This window comes from Pan troglodytes, chromosome 4 (assembly GCF_028858775.2).
Source record: "Pan troglodytes isolate AG18354 chromosome 4, NHGRI_mPanTro3-v2.0_pri, whole genome shotgun sequence".
Classification (NCBI taxonomy): domain Eukaryota; kingdom Metazoa; phylum Chordata; class Mammalia; order Primates; family Hominidae; genus Pan; species Pan troglodytes.
The window spans coordinates 39,361,437-39,382,639 of record NC_072402.2 but is presented as its reverse complement, the minus strand read 5'-3'; the positions used below and the strand labels follow the sequence as shown (position 1 = coordinate 39,382,639).

The window sequence follows — 21,203 nt, the reverse complement described above, 5'->3', positions numbered from 1 at the left end:
GGGAAACGACCTGAAGCCCAAAGCAATATGCAGAGGGCGATAGAATTAGTTTAATATGGATGTTGCATAGCCACTAAAAATGATAGTTTTTAGACTATTTTAAAGCAGGAGGAAAGGTTTGCGATATAGTAGAGGAGAAAATAGTGCCTAAGGTAGTATGATTTCTTTTATTATCAAAAAATAATAATCCAGAAGAAGAAAGAAGTTAAGTGATTTTTCTTTGGGTGATAGTTAAGTTTATCTTCTCCCCCTCCTTCCCACACCTTTTTATTTTTAACAATGAGTGTGTGTTTAGTGAGGAAAAGAGAGATTGTAAAGGGAAATGGCTTTGTTCTTATAGAACAATGCTAGTAGCTCTTGCTAGTAACCTTAACATTTTTTATAGTTCTTTTAAAATCAGCATTCCTCCTAAAATCCTCAAAATCTGTAGGTCAGTGAAGTGGCTAACGTTGGTTTTAGGCAAAAAGAATGGTTTGGAGAAAGAAGACAGAGCAACTGAAATAAGAGGTTTCCTGGAGGCACAGGAGCCAAAAAATAAAAAATAAAAAAGTATAGGTCAGCCTAGCTGGAAGGAAAGCCTAAATTAAGAGACTGAAGCTAATCTAAAACTAGTGCTAAAATTCCCATTCATGAGTATGATGTATCATCTAGGAGCCCAGATTTGCAGGCCAGTACTACCTGAAACTCAGGACTGAGATTTTTAACTATTAATACTTAATTATACTACTTCACTGCTTATGTTAACATGTGACCTTGAGCATGTTTCTTAACCTCTCTCTGAGTGTGTTTTCTTCCCTGGAAAATGTTCTAGGTGATTTACATATATTTTTAATCTTCACAGCAACTCAGTAAAATTGCTGTTATTACACTCACTCTACAGATGAGGAAACTGAAGCTTAGGTTAACCTGTGTAGGTTTACCAAGCTAATTATACTCTGCAGATACCCATATCTTTTATGACTCCAAAGCCCAAGCCCAAGCCCTTCATACTAGCCCACACTTTCTACAAAAACGTTTATATCATAGCATACTACCTGCATGCAGATATCCCTTTATCAGAGCAAGGGGAAAGGTGGTGGCAAAAGGGCAATACTGAGATGGGGGACTATCATGAACAAGCCAAATACGGTTGCTCTTTCAAACCACGGTATTCCTCCAATGTTCAATATTTATTAAGAATCAGGAAAAGTGAGTTTTGATGAATAAAAAGTATCTGCCCCTGTTTGTTATCCTTGTCTGGGTTGGCTCTTGTGTCCATCTTCAAGCTTCCCAAAGCAAACCTCCATTCACACAAGCACATTCTGGAGCAAGTCAGAACCTCACAGGGAGAAGGAAGAGGGGATATCCCCATTGCTGTGCCGGGCTCTGCCCTTGGAGCTCCAGCAGACAGGTGCTGTTCCATCAGCACAGCCACCAGCCCGTCCTCTCTCTTCCCCTTTCTGGGTTCAGCATTGCCTCCGTTGCTTCCCTCCCTCCATTCCTCTCATTATCCTGCCTTCACCAACTCTCTCTGTTTCTAATGCAGAGGAATTTAGATCTGCCCCAGATCTTGCTCACCACCCCTACCCTCTCATCTGTATATGGCAAAAACCATTAACCAGAAGATGAAGTCTGCAACAAAACAAAAAGCCCCCAGTTTCTAGAGTGACCTCCACTGAAAACACTTGGGAGGGAAAAGGGGAGAATCATAGGTAACAAGACTTTCCTGTCGTATATTTAAAATCAAGGTGATAGATTTATTCTGTGTATTTGAGGGAGTTGAATGATTTACATACATGTCACCAGCTATCTGAAGAGGAAAAATGTGGATTAACTGGCACTGTAAGCCACATTTATTCTAGTGATGTCTTAGGACTTCTTATAGATAAGGATTATCAGACAGCCGCCTGCCTAGATTCCCCCTTGACCTCTATCTGGTGGTAACTGCACTTCCTTTCTTTGTACTGAAGACATTTTATATATTGGTAAAACAAGGGGGAAATGTTGCTTTTTTAAAAATGTTATTGGAATGTAAATCAACTCCCCTCCCTCCTTCCCTATAAAAGCAATTGGGGTGACAGAAGTAAGTGGGTAAGTCAAGGCTGCCTCTCTCTGAACTGAGAATGAGAAAGAATAAAATCATGGACCTGGAAGGCAACAGATGTAGCCACATGGAACTGTCTTACTCCAGAGCTTCCTAGAGCTCTGGACCCCAGCTGCTCAATGGGCTGACCCCAGCTATGGGAGAATGGGGTGCCAGGAAGTAAACAGATTTAGAGCTTGCCATTTAGGCAAGACCTGACGGTGGTTCTCATCCCCAGGGGCAACTGGAAATGGGGGCGGGCCCATGTCCGCTTGTGAAAATGACTAGGGGCCCCTGCTGATAGCCGGTGGTGGGAAGGGGCCAGGGTGATAGACGCTGGTAGTGCATGCAGAGCAAAACACTGTTGTCCACACTGCCCATAGTGCCCCTCTAAGGACACTGGGCCAGCATTCCTGATGTGCAAATAGAGTCCTCACGTGGAGGTCCAGCTAAGAGCTCAGTCAAAAATCTGAAAAAAGTTTTAGGAAAAGCAACTTTCTTGCCACTCTGGGACAGTGAACTAATGTTAAGTGGCAGGGGAGGTGTTCTAGAACGGCGACTTTCAAATATGAGTCGCATGCCATTAGGGTCATGAAATCAATTTAGTGTGTCACAATGAGCAATCTTTAAAAGTGGAATAGAATAAAAGCAAATGAAAATATCAGCATGTACCATTAGTGAGAGAGAGGGTGTATGTGTGTTCACTAATAAAAGATGGAAAATGTATTTCTTACTGCGGGTCCCAGACTTCTGAGTTGCTAGTACCACAGGCATGAGCCACCACACCTGGCTTATTTTTAAAATTTGTTTGTAGAGATGGGGTCTTGCTCTGTTGCCCAGGTTGATCTCAAACTCCTGGCCTCAAGCCATCCTCCCGTGTTGGCCTCCCAAAGTGCTGAGATCACAGGCATGAGCCACCACACTTGGCCCGCTTCCACCTTTTCTTCCGAAGTTTCCTGGCTTCTCTTAAGGCCTCATAGAATTGAAGAAAGTTAGGGCCTTGCTTTGGATTAGGCTTTGGCTTAAAGGAATATTGTGCTGGTTTAATCTTCTATCCATTCCCCTCAAACTTTCTCCATATCAGCAATAAGGCCATTTTGTCTTTTTAATCATTCATGTGTTCACTGAAGTAGCATTTTTAATTTCTCTCAAGAAATTTTTCTTTGCATTCATGACTTGGCTGTTTGGTGCAAGAGGCCTAGCATTAGGCCTGTCCTAGCTTTTGATATGCCTTCTTCACTAAGCTTAATAATTTCTAGCTTTTGATTTAAAGTGAAAGATGTGTAACTTTCACTTGAATACTTTGAGGCTATCATATGGTTATTAATTAACATAATTTCAATATCATTGTGTCTCAGGAAATAGGGGGCCCAAGAAGAGAAGAGAAAAAGGAAAGTTGGTGAAGCAGTCAGAACAGACACATTTATTGATTAAGTTATATGGGCGTGGTTTGTGGCACCCCAAAACAATTACAATAGTAACATCGAAGATCACTGATAGGCTGGGCACGGTGGCTTACGCCTGTAATCCCAGCACTTTGGAAGGCCAAAGCGGGTGGATCAAGAGGGCAGGAGATTGAGACCAGCCTGGCCAACGTGGTGAAACCCCGTCTCTACTAAAAATACAAAAATTAGCCAGGTGTGGAGGCGCGTGCCTGTAGTTCCAGCTACTCAGGAGGCTGAGGCAGTAGAATCGCTTGAACCTGGCAGGCAGAAGTTGCAGTGTGCTGAGGTTGCACCACTGCACTCCAGCCTGGGTGACAAAGCAAGACTCCATTTCAAAAAAAAAAAAAAAGATCACTGATAACAGCGCCCCGTAATAGATAGTATAATAATGAAAAAGTTCTACATATTGCAAGAATTATCAAAATGTGACACAGAGACACAAAGTAAGCACATGCTATTGGAAAAAAATGGTGACAATAGGCATGTTCAATGCAGGATTGCACAAACCTTCAATTTGCAAAGAAAAAAATGCAGTATCTGTGAAGCACAGTAAACCAATGCACAATACAATGAGGTATGCCTGTATTTCCAATTACGTGTGTTTCAATCCTATATGTGAAGGGAGGAGATAAAGAGTGTGAGAATTAAAAAGCAGTAATCTCATCAAATTTTTTACAGGATGTAATTTCACACAGTAAAAAGCTGAACAAGAAAAAAGGAGGAGAAATGGAAATACTGAATAACACCGACAACCAAGGAATAAAAAGTTTGAGTAAGGAGAGGAGAAAAACACTAGAAACATATCAGCAGCTGTTTTACCTTTTACAGGTGAGAACAATTTATCTTTCACTCTGAGTTTGGGAGTAATACTATGTTACATGTTTGTGGCTTACAGGGAGTATTTTGTCATGCTTCAGCTATAATAGCATACATGTTTTGAGCATCTACTAAGTACCAAGTGCTGTTGTTGGTGCTTTACATACATTATCTCATTTAATTCTTACCATAACCCTGGGAGCCGTGAGAGAATGAGTACTGTTTTTATTCCTGCATTACAGATGAGAAAACAGACACAGCCAGTAAATGATAAAGCAGGGGTTTTGAAACGCAGGCAGTTTGACTTCAGAGCCCATGCTCTTTACAATATTATACTATGGTTACCTTCAGAAACAATATAAATCTGATAATAACAAAACTAAAACAGGTGCTGTCATCCATGAAAAAATTAAAATAGCTGTATGTGAAAAACAGATATTTACCAGAACCAGTCTCCCCTTCTATGGGGGAAGAGCCAGAGGGTTTGGGATTTCAAAATAGTATTTCTTTTTTCTTGTATTATTTTCATGGCATTACTATGATCTAAATGAATAGTAATTTTCCATTGCTTCCTGAGTGTTGGTGAGAACTAATAAGTTTGACTGGTTATGGTTGGACTTTGATGGATCACTTATTGTTTTGTTTGACCATTGATTCAGCCCGTCAGCCCTACTAGCACATACAGCTAGTCACAGAGGAAAACTGCATGATAGCAATAGAAATTAACAAGCATCCTCTTCAGCAGGAAAAGTTTCCCCAAAGAGGTGGATCCATAGTTCTCCCTTGTAAGAGTCAGATGTCTCTCAGAGTGGGGCCACTGCTGGGATTCCTTCAAAGCCTGGAGATGCTTAGATCTTTGTTTGAGGATGTCACTGGCAGTAGATGTATAGAGAGCACATTACACAAACCATAAATAAGAGGTGTGGCTAACCTCATGGAGAAACACGATGTTAATTTTGGTAGGTTTGAAAATTCTCTACTTGGAATAAGAGATTGGAGAACATCTTCAAACATACGAACATCTTCACACAAGTGGCCACCACATGGCGGCACAGAAGGAAAAGGTTAACAGTACTTAGAATTGTCTGTGGAACCCACTGCTTCACGCCAGCAAACCTAGAAAGAAAGGGGGCTCTCTTTAAACAGGAAAGGACTTTGGTCTCCCTAATTTAGTAGTCAACCACCAGTTTGAAATTTAATCTTAGGCACTTATCATTTTTTACACCCATGAAATTTCAAGCATATTGAAGATTCTTTAGAATTTAGTTTTCTCAATTTGACAGAATTTGTCATAAGTTAAAATCTACTCATTGTTTATTATATAGGTGGAGGCACATTTATGGGAAGAAGAAAAAGTGCAGGAGCATTTTTAGAATAATTCCACCAAACTTGATCCGCAAACAATCCAAAATGTACAACCAAAGGGTGCAACCATTCAGTTGTATCAAGTGAACTCTCTCTTGAAATCATATATTTTTCTTCTCCTTCTCTTCTTTTGAGGCGTTAGCCCAATATCACTAAAGAAATTATAGAAAAGCAAATGGCCTGGATTCCTTCGACCCATTGGTTACACTTTAGCAAGACTTCTTTTTTTTTGTAGAGACAAGATGTCACTCTCCCACCCAGGCGGGAGTGCAGTGGCGCAACCACAGCTCGCTGCAGCCTTCATCTCCTGGGCTCAAGCAATCCTCCCACCTTGGCCTCCTGAGTAGCTGGGACTACAGACACCTGCCACAATGACTGGCTAATTTTTTCATGGTTTTTGTAGAGACAGGGTTTTTCCATGTTGCCCAGGCTGATCTCAAACACCTGAGCTCAAGTGATCCACCCACCTCAGCCTCCTGCTAAAGCACTAGGATTACAGGCATGAGACACCACACCTGACCTAGCAAAAATTCTTAACCAAAGCTGCAGTCAGCTAGTATAGGTTTTTGGGGGGGTTGTCTCTTCAGTATGAACCTAAATTTAAAATTTTTAGGTAACGTTAGGAGGAATGGTGAGCAGGCATCTTTCTTTAGTTCTGGAGTAAGTTTCCTTTCTCCTAATTCCTATATACTTCACATTGAAAAACAGTCACTACAGAGCTATCAAGAAAAAGTACTGAGCTGCTTATTTATAAAATTTCAACCAATCATTATGAACTTAAAAGTAAACCTAAGTGGTAAAGTAAACCAGAATTTGAGGCTTCTTAAAAGCTGCCCAAACTGCTTGAGTATATTAGATGAATACCAGTTTTCAAGTATGGAAAAATTTTCTTCTCTTGTCAGAAAGAAGATGAAGATTAGGAGTATTAAATTTCTCTTTGTACATACTTCCTCTATAACCTGAATATTATTGTTCTCTTTGAACTTCTACCTGGTAGGTGTAGCTGCTGGAGAAAAGCCACATCACCATGAAGGCTGGTTCTGTATCCAATGGGTCCATCCTCATCAGAGCCCACAGGGTTCCACGTCCATTTTAAGTTCTTTGTTGTTTTTTGCTCATGGTCTTCTGGCACTTCCCTTATCAACTGTCCTGATCTTCACCCCTCTCTTCAGCCTCCCTACCTCACTCCCCCTTCTCACTCTGTGTAGAACATTGTGGCCATTTTGCTGTTTCCACATTGTAAATGTATTCTTTTCTTTTTCTTTCCAGTCTGACAAGATAGTATGCATTTCTACTCATCTATCAACCCTTCTAGGCCAGTCTATGTAGCCGGGCCCTTAGTCCACTTTCTTTTTTTTTTTTTTTTTTTTGATACAGAGTCTGTGTTTAGGCTGGAATACAGTGATATGATCACGGCTCACTGCAGCCTTGAAATACTGGGCTCAAGTGATCCTCCCAACCTCAGCCTCTTGAGTAGCAGGGACTGCATGCGCACACCACCACACCCGGCTAATTTATTTTTACTTTTTTCTAGAGACAGGGTCTGTCCATGTTGCCCAGGCTTGTCTCGAACTCCTGGGCTCAAGCTATCCTTCTGCCTCTGTCTCCCAAAGCGCTGGAATTATAAGTGTGAGCCGCCGTGCCCAAGCTTTGCCAGTGTCCTTGGACGCCAGATTCTACTCGCTACCCGCCCTGTCTTCTGCGTCTCTACAATAAATATTAATATGTGGTTCAAAAAGGTCAACAGTGAAAAGTAGATATAATATGTTAAGTGTATCATATGGTGTGTATCATTTAAATCCTATCATAATTTTCTACTATAGCTTCCTATAGTATGATATGAATAATATTAAGTAATTAATATTTGATATTAATATTTTAAAATATTAATATATGATAGGAAGCTAAAGTAGAAAGTTATATGATATCAATCTATAGGAAACTGTAGTAGAAAGTTACACTATATACTAATAGCATAGAGATGAGTACCTGGCACATAAAAATTATTTTATATACTCATCTATATGCTTTTAGTGACATTAAGTCATTGAAGAGCAGGGAATCAGATACTGCTTTGTGCTTTAATAATATATTAACTTATTGTTTTGTGGGATTTTTTTTGTTTTCTTTTTCCTTCTTTCCTTCTAGACCAACCCTTTATACTTGGCTAAGCTGATTTTCCAGATGCCACAGAACAAGTCCACTAAATTTATGGATACTGTTATTTTCACACTATATAATTATGCCTCTAATCAGCGAGAAGAATATCTACTTCTCAAGCTTTTTAAAACTGCTCTGGAGGAAGAAATAAAGTATGTATACAAATATGTATGTAAAAATACCAATGAATCAATCCTTTTGTTAGTGGTTGCTGTCTTTGATTTACTAAAATTATTTTTAAATTCTTATAAGTTATTCCCACATATTAAAATATATCAAGTTTCTTGAGAATACTTCTATATTATTAGAGCTATATTCAAGTACCATTTTCTCCCACCAGTGATACTTTCTCTAGTGTTAAATTAACTTTTGATTTTGTATGCCTGTAACAACTGAAAATCAATAGCATATTGAAAGTCAGTGAAAACATTTAACTTAATTAAAATTCTGAGTAGTAAAGCCATTAACAGGTGGGAATGCAGAGTGCAATCTCTGCCTAAATAGTCTTCCCTTCTTTCTAGAACTTAAACTACTTTTGCCAATTTATTTTCTGACTCAGTTAATGTAAAAATTGTATAGGTAGCTATAATGAGTGGGCTGAGAAACAAGCATGAGAAATGTCCTTAGCTCAGGTGGCCTCCCTAACTTGTGGAAACCTTAAGTTATACTAGTTCCTATTGGTTTTGGGAGCATGGGAGCCAGGCACCTCTGCCCTCCAGGTGTCTGTAAGCCCACGAGACATGTGATTCGTGAGAAATAGGAATGCTATGCAGTGGAATGTGGTAAGTACTAAATGAAGGACGCGTCTAAATGAAGGATATGCACAATGTATCAGGTTAGAGGACAGAAGGAAAGATTCCAACTAGGTTGACTAGTAAAGATTTTATAGAAGAGGAGGTGCTTGACCCAAAACCTTGAGGAACAGCTACAATTTTTATAAGAAGAGATAGAAGAGGGAAATAAGGCACAATGGTGGTGGAAACCGCATGGGCATAGGTCCCAGGAGGAAAGTAGATTAGTCTAGCCAGAAAGTGACTTAATTACTAACTACCAGGAGATGAATCCTGAATGATAGGGTAGGGCCAGGTAGTGGGAGACTCTGAGTAAAGGCCCAGCTGTTAAGGCTCTATTTGCTTTTTGGGGATCTGTGAAATCTTTTTTCTTCTTCTTTGTTTTTTTTTTTTTTTTTTTTTTTTTTTTTTTTTTTTTTTGGAGACGAAGTCTCACTCTGTCTCCTAGGCCAGAGTGCAATGGCATGATCTCAGCTCACTGAAACCTCTGCCTCCTGAGTTCAAGCAATTCTTCTGCCTCAGCCTCCTGAGTAGCTGGGACTACAGGCACCCGCCACCACGCCTGGCTAATTTTTGTATTTTTAGTAGAGAAGAGGTTTCACCATGTTGGCCAGGCTGGTCTTGAACTCCTGACTTCAGGGGGATAGGTCCCAGAGAGATGGCGGGTGAAGCTGTGCATGCACGTGAGGTCTGAGGGGAGAACGTGGGTTTTGGTTGGGCTCTGGTAGACCAGTTATTGTTTTGTTTGGGCATTGATTCACCCTCATTCGCCTTACAAGCACCTACAATTAGTCAAAAAATAAACAAAAAGGCCGGGCACGGTGGCTCACGCCTGTAGTCCCAGCACTTTGGGAGGCCAAGGCAGGCGGATCACGAGGTCAGGAGATCAAGACATACTGGCTAACATGGTGAAACCCCATCTCTACTAAAAATACAAAAACAAAATTAGCCAGGCATGGTGGCGGGCGCCTGTAGTCCCAGCTACTCAGGAGGCTGAGGCGGGAGAATGGTGTGAACCCAGGAGGCAGAGCTTGCAGTGAGCTGAGATCGTGCCACTGCAATCCAGCCTGGGCGACAGAGCGAGACTCCGTCTCAAAAAATAAAATAAAATAAACAAAACTAGCATTTAAAGGTGGGAAGAGGAGCACAGCAAAGAAAATAAAAAGGAATGACTGGGTAAGATAAGAACCAGGCATTGTCAAGCTCTAAAGGGGAAGGAGGTGGAAGAGGGAGAGAAAGTGGTCAAGAGAGAAAGCGGAGGAAGAGAGGAGAGAGGCCCTAAGAATCAGCAACCATAAATCAAGAAAAGCTCTCTCAGCCATCTGACATGGCTAGAAGCTGTATTGCAGCTTTGAGTGGGATTTGAAAAAGTGAAAACAGTTCATTCAATCAAGAAAGTTGTTTCTGAAATTTGATAACTACAGGGGCATGGTACTTGTACCGTGTCACCCAGTATTGCTAGTCCTGGTCCATTTTCAGCTCATACCTGCCTTCTAGATTGAAATTGAGGCTGTGACTTTATTTTCAGATCCTCAAATTGCTCATCTAAGAAACATACACGTTATAAACTGGGAACAGTGGCTCACGCCTGTAATCCTAGCACTCTGGGAGGCCAAGGCGGGTAGATCATTTGAGGTCAGAAGTTGGGACCAGCCTGGCCAACATGGTGAAACTCTATCTCTCTGAAAATACAAAAATTAGCTGGGCATGCTGGCATGTGCCTGTAATCCGAGCTACTCAGGAGGCTGAGATAGGAGAATCACTTGAACCCTGGAGGAGGAGGTTGCAGTGAGCCAAGATGGCGCTACTGCTCTCCAGCCTGGGCAATAGAGTGAGACTCTGTCTCAAAAAGAAAAAAAGAAACATACACCTTATAAATGATTGCTTGTTTTTAAAGCACACCAACTTAGATTTTCATAGAGAAAAGTATAATTCCATGAAGTCCTTGCCTTCCAGAGGGAGAATACATTGTTTAAAACTGTATCCAGGCCCAGAACCATGGCTCAGGACTGTATTTCCAGCACTTTGGGAGGCCAAGGCAGGTTGATCACCTGAGATCAGGAGTTCGAGACCAGCCTGGCCAACATGGTGAAACCCCGTCTCTACTAAAAATACAAAAAGTAGCCCCGGGCATGTGGTGGTGCACACCTGTAGTCCCAGCTACTCAGGAGGCTGAGGCAGGAGAATCGCTTGAACCTGGGAGGTGGAGGTTGCAGTGAACCAAGATCACACCACTGCACTCCAGCCTGGGTGACAGAGCAAGACTGTCTCGGGGGAAAAAAAAAAAAAATCTGTATCCATAGAAGCAAACCATTTTGTTTTTCTTGGGCTTTTTTAGATCAAAAGTGGACCAGGTACAGGACATAGTTACTGGTAACCCTACAGTCATCAAGATGGTCGTCAGCTTCAATAGAGGTGCCCGGGGACAGAACACCCTGCGCCAACTCCTGGCTCCAGTGGTGAAGGAGATCATCGACGACAAGTCGCTGATTATCAACACGAACCCTGTAGAGGTGTACAAGGCTTGGGTGAACCAACTAGAAACACAGACTGGAGAGGCCAGGTAATAGAGTCAGGAAGGTGTTGGTCTTCTGTTATGTTTTATGATATTTTTACATGTGTATTTATTGATACTCTTAAACTTTGTTAGGCGAACTGTACAAAGTCAGTTATCAATCCAAAATGTTACCTCCCTTTAACATATCCATGCAAATTACATCTTGATACTAAATGGTATTTTCACATTTCAGAGCCAGGTGATCCCCAGTGCCACAACTTCCATAATTCTCTCCCTTGTTTGTTTTCTTTGTGTATTTCTAAACCTAGACCTAGAGATGGTGTAGACTCTCTCTTCACCTGATAATACGTACTTTTCTTTACAGTTACCAGGCAAGTAACTTTAAGGTGTAAGGTTTAACAATCCAGGTTGGATTGGCTTATTCTGGGTGGGTGGTTGTAGATTTAAGCAACCCTAGCTTCTTGTTTCCTGTAAAAGGATGTCTGTGAAATAAAGTGTACACAGAGAATTATGTAATTATGTGGGTGGTTGTTACAGTACTGTTTGTAATAATAAAAAGTCAGGAAAAGTCAAAATATTTAGCTTTGAGGGATTTGTTAAATAAATGTTTGTATAGCACATAATGGAATAAGTATTTGGAATCGTGGTATAGATATACATTTGTTGGCACAGAAAAAAATGTTCAGGGTATATATTCCAGTTGGAGTTAGGTGCAATAACCCATTTTTCTGGGAAAAGAATGCTCATTACATACACCACACAGGATCTGTATAGAATGTCTATATACACAAATTGCATTACACCCATCAATATGCGAGGCCCGCAGACATACATGCACAGAGGAGGTTGGACAGTTATGCACTAAGGTATGAAAATTGGTTGTCCCAAACACCGCATATTCTCACTCATAGGTGGGAATTGAACAATGAGAACACATGGACACAGGAAGGGGAACATCACACTCTGGGGACTGTTGTGGAGTGGGGGGAGGGGGGAGGGATAGCTTTAGGAGATATACCTAATGCTAAATGACGAATTAATGGGTGCAGCACACCAACATGGCACATGTATACATATGTAACTAACCTGCACATTGTGCACATGTACCCTAAAACTTAAAGTATAATAATAATAAAATAAAAAATAATTAATTAAAAAAAAAGAAAAGAAAAATGGTTGTCCTCTCTGGTATTGTTTTAGATTATATGTGATTTTATTTTTCTGTAATGAACATTTGCTTTTTATAATTAAAAGAAATTTAGCTGAGTCTAAATTACCTGGGTCTGCCTATTATCTTGCCAGAAGACACCAGAGGGAAGGCCTCAAGTCCTTCCTGTTCCAAGTTGCAGAAGGTACCCTCTGTAAAGGTGGAGCCTCCCCTCATTTAGTAAACATTTTGTTACTGGAGTCAGTGGCAAAGTCCGATTCACTATACAAAGCTTGACTATAGAACCAACTTGGCAGCAAAATTAATGCTTGTACCTAAGCCTCCAGTTAATTTAAAGCCTTTGTGTTTTCAGCAAGTTGCCTTATGATGTGACCACAGAACAAGCTCTAACATACCCAGAAGTGAAAAATAAACTGGAGGCTTCCATTGAGAACCTGAGAAGGGTCACCGACAAAGTCCTGAATTCTATCATTTCTTCCCTTGATCTACTGCCGTAAGTTGTACTTGCAGCAAGTTTAACATTCTTTCCTGGAAAGTTCTTGGAATACGATGTAAAATAAGCCCCTGTAGTGAAGACAGCAGTTTTCCCTTATATTGTGTTTACTATTTTAAAAGATTGCCTACATTTACCTTTTAAATTCCTGACTGTTCTCTAAAGAAGGGGCAATACTTCAGTAGCAAACACAGCTCAGTTATTATCATCAGTGGAAGTCCTGTGATTCCATTACCATCTCATCTTATGTTTAATTTTTAGAAAAACTACTCAGCTGAAGTTGACTGGAACAATTGCTGTGTGTTTTTTCCTCACTCCGCCTTTTTTCCATTATTTTCTTTTGTCATCTGTTTTATATGTAGTTATGGATTGAGGTATATAGCCAAAGTACTGAAGAATTCGATCCATGAGAAATTCCCCGATGCAACAGAAGATGAGCTATTAAAGGTAGATTTTCAAGGGTAATCTCACCATAGCTTCTCCTGGGGGTATGAATCAAAATTACCAACATATAACTTCGTAAGATTATTCCCCATGTATGATTATTTATAATAAGCTGCAGGTCTTCTGTTTCTAATGACTCTCAAGATAATTGATTAAGCTGAGGTTAATTTGGAGATCCTAGACATTATTGAAATTCTTTGCATTAGAGCATTTTGGGGGCAATGAGCATTTTTTCATCAAAAATAACTTTGCAAATTATGCTATTAATAATGTGTGATTATATTCATTGCCTTTATTAAACTCCTTGTTAGGATTTACATCAGAAAATGATCTGCTTTCTCTTGGGAAATGTAGGAGAATATATATCTTTAAAAAAAAAAAAAAGAAAACTAAAACTCTTGAGTTTTCTCTCTTAAAAATGGTCATGCACTTCTGCGTCACTCCAGATTGTTGGAAACCTCCTGTACTATCGGTACATGAATCCAGCCATTGTAGCTCCAGATGGCTTTGATATCATCGACATGACAGCTGGAGGTCAGATAAATTCTGACCAAAGGAGAAACTTAGGATCAGTGGCCAAGGTTCTTCAGCACGCAGCCTCCAACAAGCTGTTTGAAGGAGAAAATGAGCATCTCTCATCTATGAACAATTATTTATCAGAGACATATCAGGAATTCAGGTGAGAGGGGCTGTTAGTTTTGGAGAAACGTGCAAGAATGGTAGGCAAGAATAATATGTGCTCTGTGCCCAGAGCTAGAGTGGGCATGGAGGACAGGAACCCCAGGTGGTTACAAGCATTTCTTCTACCAGCCACTGGGGAAAGAGGAGAGAGGGAAGTGCAGGCAAGATTGCCTCTGTCTGGCGATCCTATCGCACCCCCACCACAGCACTCCTATTACACTGAGTCTTTTCTGTGTGTATTATTTCTGCTGCTGACAAAATGGCATACTTGTTCTTCCTTGTATGCTACAGGCTTCCAGTACCTAGAATTTAAAAATCAAAATAGCAGATTTCTGCTTCTTTCAACTTAAGAAGAGAGGAATCATTTTTAAAAAGTTTTCCTATGAGGAAGAACTTGCTTATCTACGTCAGATACATTTGACCCTTGATTAACACAGGTTTGAACTGCTCGGGTCTATTTATATATGGATTTTTTCAACCAAAGACAGAGAGAAAATACAGTATTCATGGGATGCAGAACCCATATATACAAACAGATGACTTTTCACATACATGGGTTCCACAAAGCCAATTTCAAACCTGAGTATGCACAAATTTTGGTGTGTATGGGGGTCCTGGAACCAATCCCGCAAACATACCAAGGAACGACTGTAGTAGGAAATGGAATACTTGATTTTGAAAGGTTAGGAAAACCCAGATTTTATATTTGTTGATGATTGTGTATGTGAATATGTTCTGTTCTATTCTCAAGCCTTTCTTAATGACACATGTAAGAAGATTTAATTCTATTGATTTTGTGTTTCCAAATTATATCACTAATCATTAACAAGAAAGGCGTGAGTCTGGTAGTCAGATTCACTCCTCCTGGAGCTCTGAGGAAACACTTTCCTCTTGTCATGTTTGTTCTCATGTCTGCCATTTAATCAACAGGCCATAGAAGTGTAACATCAGTTTGGCCTCTTTTAATCCTCACTTGGAAACTCATTTCTCATTCCTCGGTCTCCCTTGGAGTGAGTGACTTACTAGAAAACAAAGGTAGTTCATGATTATTCATTTCTATTTAGAATTTGTGGTCTTTTGTGAGAAAATTGCCCCAAATCCTCCTACTACAGAAAGTGTTGATTTTTCAAGCTAATTTTTCATTCTCCTCACTGACTAACAAAGTAATAGCCAGGCTGGGCAACATAGGGAGACCTCATCTCTACAAAAAATTTAAAAAATTATCTGGGCATAGTGGTAAGCACCTGTAGTCCCAGCTACTCAGGAGGCTGAGATGGGAGGATCACTTGAGCCTGGGAGGTCAAGGCTGCAGTGAGCCGTGTTTGTGCCACTGTACTCCAGCCCAGGTGACAGGGTAAGACTCTGTCACACACACACACACACACACACACACACACACAAAGTAATATCCATTTCCCACATTTCTCATGAACTTTTAACTGCTGTTATTCCTATCAGTCATTTATGTTCCCACCTATTCTTTATTTAAAAAGAAACAAGACCAAAGAAGTGAGCCTCTTCTAAACTTGTCCTTTCTTCCACTCATATTTATCCTTTGTGTTTCTCAGAAATCTACAAAAAATTATAACCAAAGCAGCATAGGAAAGCCGACTGTCACATGGGAACATGCTCCCCACAACAGGGCTCTGCTGTTTAACTTCCCCCAGCCTCTGGCTGGGAAAGCAGAGGTCATTTCTGGTACATAAGACCCAGGTGCCTGTAGGAGAGATGCCGACAATGATTTCAGGCATATGAAACATTTACAACTTTATAGAATAAAATGTATATTCGACCTGCACAAGAATTGTTTAGGCAAAAAATACATAGAACTATTCAACTGTGATCACAGCATGCCTCACTTTTCTTGATCTCTGTCAAAACTTGCTTTAGCTTAAAATAGACTTTTTAGGGTCTGAGTCCTGGGACATGTTATGTATTTGGGTGTCTAGCCTTAACAATCTTTCCATCGGCCAGCAGATATTTGCAGCAACGAAGAAGAGTAGACTTAATCTCATTTTTGTCAAACTGGTAACAGAAGCTCTGAAGGGTGATTAGGGTGATGTAGGCCCAGGAGCCTGTGCTGTTTAAAGCAGCAAATTTGACTAATTGCTTTTTTTTCTATTGTATTCCTCACACAGACTTGATTCTTAGATCAAGAATTATCATTTTTGACTTTTTAGGTTTCAGGGACCATTTTTAAAATAACATTTTTAAGATGACCTACGCATAGGTCACTATATCACTAAGTCACAAACAGGGCCTGAGGCCCTTGCCACTCTCTCCAATCCTGTTTGAGGAGCTGGGTCCAATATCCAGAAACATGGATGCAGCTCCGACAGCCAGGAGCCAGCCTGGAAGAAGCTGTAACACGTCCTCTCAAGGTTTGAGATGGGAACAAAGTACATGACATCATTCAAAATTTCCTAGCTATTTTGATGAAACTGTTTAATGCACATGTTTGAGTCTGTCTTAAGACTTTTCCCCCCTTTATTAGGAAATATTTCAAAGAAGCATGTAATGTCCCTGAGCCAGAAGAGAAGTTTAATATGGACAAATACACAGACCTGGTGACAGTCAGCAAACCAGTCATTTATATTTCAATTGAAGAAATCATCAGCACACACTCAGTAAGTGGGGATGGGGAGGCATCTTAGCAATGGACCCATGATTTAGGCATCTGTTATCTTGAAAATGCTTAATCTCTACAGGACTTATTGTACACATGTGCTAATACTCATATTCTTAACCCTAAAAATCCCGCAATTATTTATTCCATGACTCTTATACATTAATAAAACTCCTTCTCCCAAACAACAAAATTCTATTTTTACATAATTATTCCCTGACTCCTATACATTAATAAAACTTCTCCCCAAAAAAGAAAGTGTACTTTTGGCATAATCCATTTACAAAGCCAGATTGTGACTGGAATGGTGGCATATGCCTGTAATCCCAACACTTTGGGAGACTGAGGCAGGAGGATCACTCGAGCCCACAAGTTTGAGACTAGCCCGGGCAACATAGTGAGACCCCTATCTCTACTAAAAATTTTTAAAAAACTAGCCGGGTTTGGTGGTACATGCCTGTAGTCACAGCTACTTAAGAGGCTGAGGTGGGAGATCACTTGAGCTCAGGAGTCTGAGGCTGCAGTGATCTATGATCGTGCCACTGCACTCCAGCCGGGGCAACAGAGCGAGACCCTACCTCAAAAAATAAATAAATAAATAATAAAAATAAAGCCAGATTGTAAATATGCAGTTTAAGCCCTGAGCCAGGACAGGCTATGGTGTTCTCATCCGCCAAAGCTATGCTATGTAGACCTACACCCTGTCTCTCCCCTCTTCCAGGAACCCTCTCAGCTTTTCCAGTAATTTTCTGGGGGAAATGAGAATATTCTTTTTATTCTAATGTTTTAACATAGAGTGGTAATAAACAGGCTACGCAACGAAAACAAGAAACTACCACCCAATAGTAGCCTTCTGCAAAGAATCACTTCCATTGTTCTGGAAACCCCCATTTCTTGGAAGCAGGCAGTTTTTCACATCATGTGCTGTGTTATGACATCTACATCTGGTTTGCATGCAGACATCACTGCCGTCAGCCATTAGCATGTATTAAGTATCTGTTGGGTGCAGGGCACTGTGCTCAGTGGCATGGGGAAGGAATTGGGAGGCTTTAGATGACTTTTCAAACATTAAAATTAAAAAAAAAAAGCTAAGCATTGAGGGGTTTGCATTGTTTTCTTTTTAAGATCAATTGGAACTTATTTCATGAAAAAATCTTGGTTTTTAAAAGGTAACCATTTCAAGAATAGTTTCAGACCTTATGAGTTGAAGCAAGGTCCTGGGGATATGTTAGCAATGCACCCTGGACCTCCCAAATTAGAACCTGCATTGTATCAAGATCCCAGAGGATTCAGATGCACATTCAAGTTCTAGATGCTTCAGTGAAGGATGCACCCAACTTTGGATTATACAGAGAACCAAGGGGAAAGCATAACAAATACACATTCTCAAAGGTTGTTCTCTAGCCCCCATCAAACCAGACATACTGACAAGTGGCAGGTTAGCTGCTTAAAATTTCAGTCTATTATTAAGCTCTTTAAGAAACTAAAGCTTGAATGTAGGTTTGAAGGAAAGATTGAATCTAGTATCGATTTTCTTCTTTCAGGGTTGGAACAGGGAACTTCCCTGACATTTACATCAAGCTCTCAATACGTACTGATTAAATGAATAGGCTATTCTTCTTTTCTCTATATATGAACACCCTAGATTACAAGGAAAACTGTCCAGCAATCTAGCAATGCATTACTTACAGAAATAATTATCTACTGGACAGGCTCATTTATATTTGAGCAATGACCCATTTGTCTGTTTTTGTGGTACATTATCTGTCTTCAAAGAATATGCACATCTTGGGTGCACATTTGCTGAATGCAATATCCACATGCGAAAAAAATGGTGGGGAGTACTTGTTTAGAGTGAGAGATTCTTTCCCAAGGGTAGCAGAGAGAAAATGTTACTGTATTAATTTAGAAGTCTTAGAAGTCTTTAAGGAGAAATAGTCTGTTCTTTTGTTAACAAGAATTGAAAACAGAATTCAATCCTGGGAAAGAGAGCTTGTGACTGATTTGGAATTCCTTCCTGTGTTAGGTTAGAAGCAGATGTAATGTGGGGAAATTGTGTAATTTCATAGGAAGACTGTCCTGTTTACTGTCTGCCTTCTGTGTGGAGGCGTCCGTGTGCAGACACAAGCACAGCAGTAGCAGGATTTGCCAAGCCTGTGGCCATGTGCTTACCCCTTTCTCTAAGGAAGATGCAAGAACTTCCAAATAAGCTCTTTAAGAAGACATTATCAGGAAATTTTGTCAGAATAAAGGGTAGAAGGTGGCCACCTAAATAATCATTTCCAAAGAAAACAGCCAAATCAGTTGCCCTGGCTCATCAGAGAACAAGAACATAAATTTATCCGTCTTGCATATTTTGTTCTTGTCTCTTAATTTTCCCTCCAAAACATCATATATACCGCCTTTCCAGATTTTGCCTGGTCTTTGTATCACCTCTATTATTTCTTTAATGCCTTTCTTTGAATCAACTCACCTTTTTAAAAACAACACGTAATTTCTTTGCTTTAAAACAAAGTACCTCTACTATAGTGAAAAACTAGCCTGCTTTTCCATACACAGAAACTTTAGAAGAAAATAAGTGTAATGAAAACAAAATAGTTGGATACAGTCACTTCCTTACCTTGAAGTTATGTATCTGAGGTGTGTTCTCTCTTTGTTAACAACTCTCCATGTGTCAGGGAAATGTTAAGAAAAATTTAGCATCAAACAGATAGTCTCTCCTTCACTGATCTTAAAGATTAGAAGAGAACGGAAAAGGCAGTAATCAAGACAGTGCTATGCTGGCATAAGGTTAGACATAAAGACCAATGGGATAGAATTGAGAGTCTAGAAATAAGCCATCACATTTATGGTTAATTCATTCTGACAGGGGACTAAGTTCAATGGGAAAATAGTGTCTCCAAATGGTACTGGGACAACTGGAAATTCCCATGCCAAAGAATGTAGTTGTGCCCCTTCCTTCCACTCTATACAAAAAGTGAACTCAAAATGGGTGGTGGACATAGATGTAAGAGCTAAAACTATAGATCTCTTCGAAATAAGACATAGGAGTAAATCTTTGTGACCTTGGATTAGGCAGTAGTTTCTTAGATATGACACCAAACACATAAGCAGCAAAGGAAGGAAATAAACTAGACTTCATCAAAATTGAAAACTTTTGAGCTATAAAGAGTAATATCAAGAAATTGAGGCTAGACGTGGTGGCTGACGCTTGTAATCCTAGTACTTTGGGAGGCCAAAGTGGGAGGATGCTTGAGGCCAGGAGTTCGTCGACAAAATAGGAAAAAAAAATTAGCTGGGTGTAGTGGTGCATGCCTGTAGTCCTAGCTACTCGAGAGACTGAGACAGGAGGATCCCTTAAAGCCAGGAGTTCGAGGCTGCAGTGAGCCATGATCATGCCATTGTACCCTAACCTGGGTGACAGAATCAGACCTTGTCTCATTTAAAAAAAAAAAAAAAATTTCATCCAGGTGCAGTGGCTCACACCTGTAATCCCAGCATGTTGGGAGGCTGAAGCAGGTGGATCACTTGAGGCCAGGAGTTCAAGACCAGCCTGGCCAACATGGAGAAACCCTATCTCTATTAAAAAATACAAAAATTAACCAGGTGCGGTGACAAACGCCTGTAATCCCAGCTACTCGGAAGGCTGAGGCACGAGAGTCACTTGAGCCTGGGAGGTGGAGCTTGCAGTGAACCACTCCAGCCTGGGCAGCAGAGCGAGACTTTGTCTCAAAAAAAAAAAAAAAAACTTGAGAAGACAACCAACAGAATGAAAGAAAATAATTGTAAATAATGTGTTTGATTGGGGACTTGTATCCAGAATATATAAAGAAATCCTACAACTCAATGATAGAAACATAATCCAATTTAAAAATTGGACAATTACACATCAAAGGACATAATCAACTGAGTGAAAAGATAACGTATGGAATGGGAGAAAATATTTGCAAATCACATGTCTGGTAAAGGGTTAATATCTAGAATATATAAAGAATTCCTACGAATCGACAACAAAACAACCCAATTATAATATAAACAAAGGACTTTAACAGATGTTTTTCCAGAGAAGTATACAGATGGTCAGCATCACTAATAATTAGCGAAATCAAAACTGAAACTGCAAGGAGATACCACTCACACCCAGTAGGATGATTAATATCAAAATTAAAAAAAAAACAGAAAATAAGTGTTGAGAAGGATGTGAAGAAAATGCAACCCTTGCACCCCGTTGGTGGGAATGTAAAATGGTGCAGCTGCTATGGAAACAGGATAGTCTTTCCTCAAAAATTTAAACAGAGAGGCTGGAGTATGGCGGCACGATCAATTTAAAAAAATTAAACATAGAATTACCTCATAATCTAACAGTTCCACTTCTGGAAGTATACCCATAAAAAATTGAAAGCAGAGTCAAAGAGTTATTTGTTCACTCATGTTCATAGCAGCATTGTTCACAACAGCCAAGCGTCTATCACTAGATGAATGGATAAAATGTGTTATATTCATACAATACAATATTATTCAGCTCTAAAAAGAAGGAAATTCTGATACATGCTACAACATGGAGGAACCTTGAGGACATTATGCTAATTGAAATGAGCCAGTCACAAAAAGACAAATACCACTTATCTAAGGTA

General features: G+C 40.0%; 1 protein-coding gene across 8 annotated transcripts in view; it reads left to right on the top strand.

Moving 5' to 3' along the window:
- Positions 1-21,203, top strand: part of IQGAP2 (IQ motif containing GTPase activating protein 2) — a 304,162-nt gene that overhangs the window by 257,185 nt on the left and 25,774 nt on the right. For all 8 annotated transcript variants that reach the window (XM_001146396.6, XM_009448991.4, XM_063811148.1 and 5 more), the window contains 7 exons: positions 4,186-4,335; positions 7,837-8,000; positions 10,978-11,202; positions 12,678-12,818; positions 13,181-13,265; positions 13,709-13,941; positions 16,438-16,570. In XM_001146396.6, coding sequence (XP_001146396.1) covers positions 4,186-4,335; positions 7,837-8,000; positions 10,978-11,202; positions 12,678-12,818; positions 13,181-13,265; positions 13,709-13,941; positions 16,438-16,570 — 1,131 coding nt within the window. The remainder of the gene's footprint in view (positions 1-4,185; positions 4,336-7,836; positions 8,001-10,977; positions 11,203-12,677; positions 12,819-13,180; positions 13,266-13,708; positions 13,942-16,437; positions 16,571-21,203) is intronic.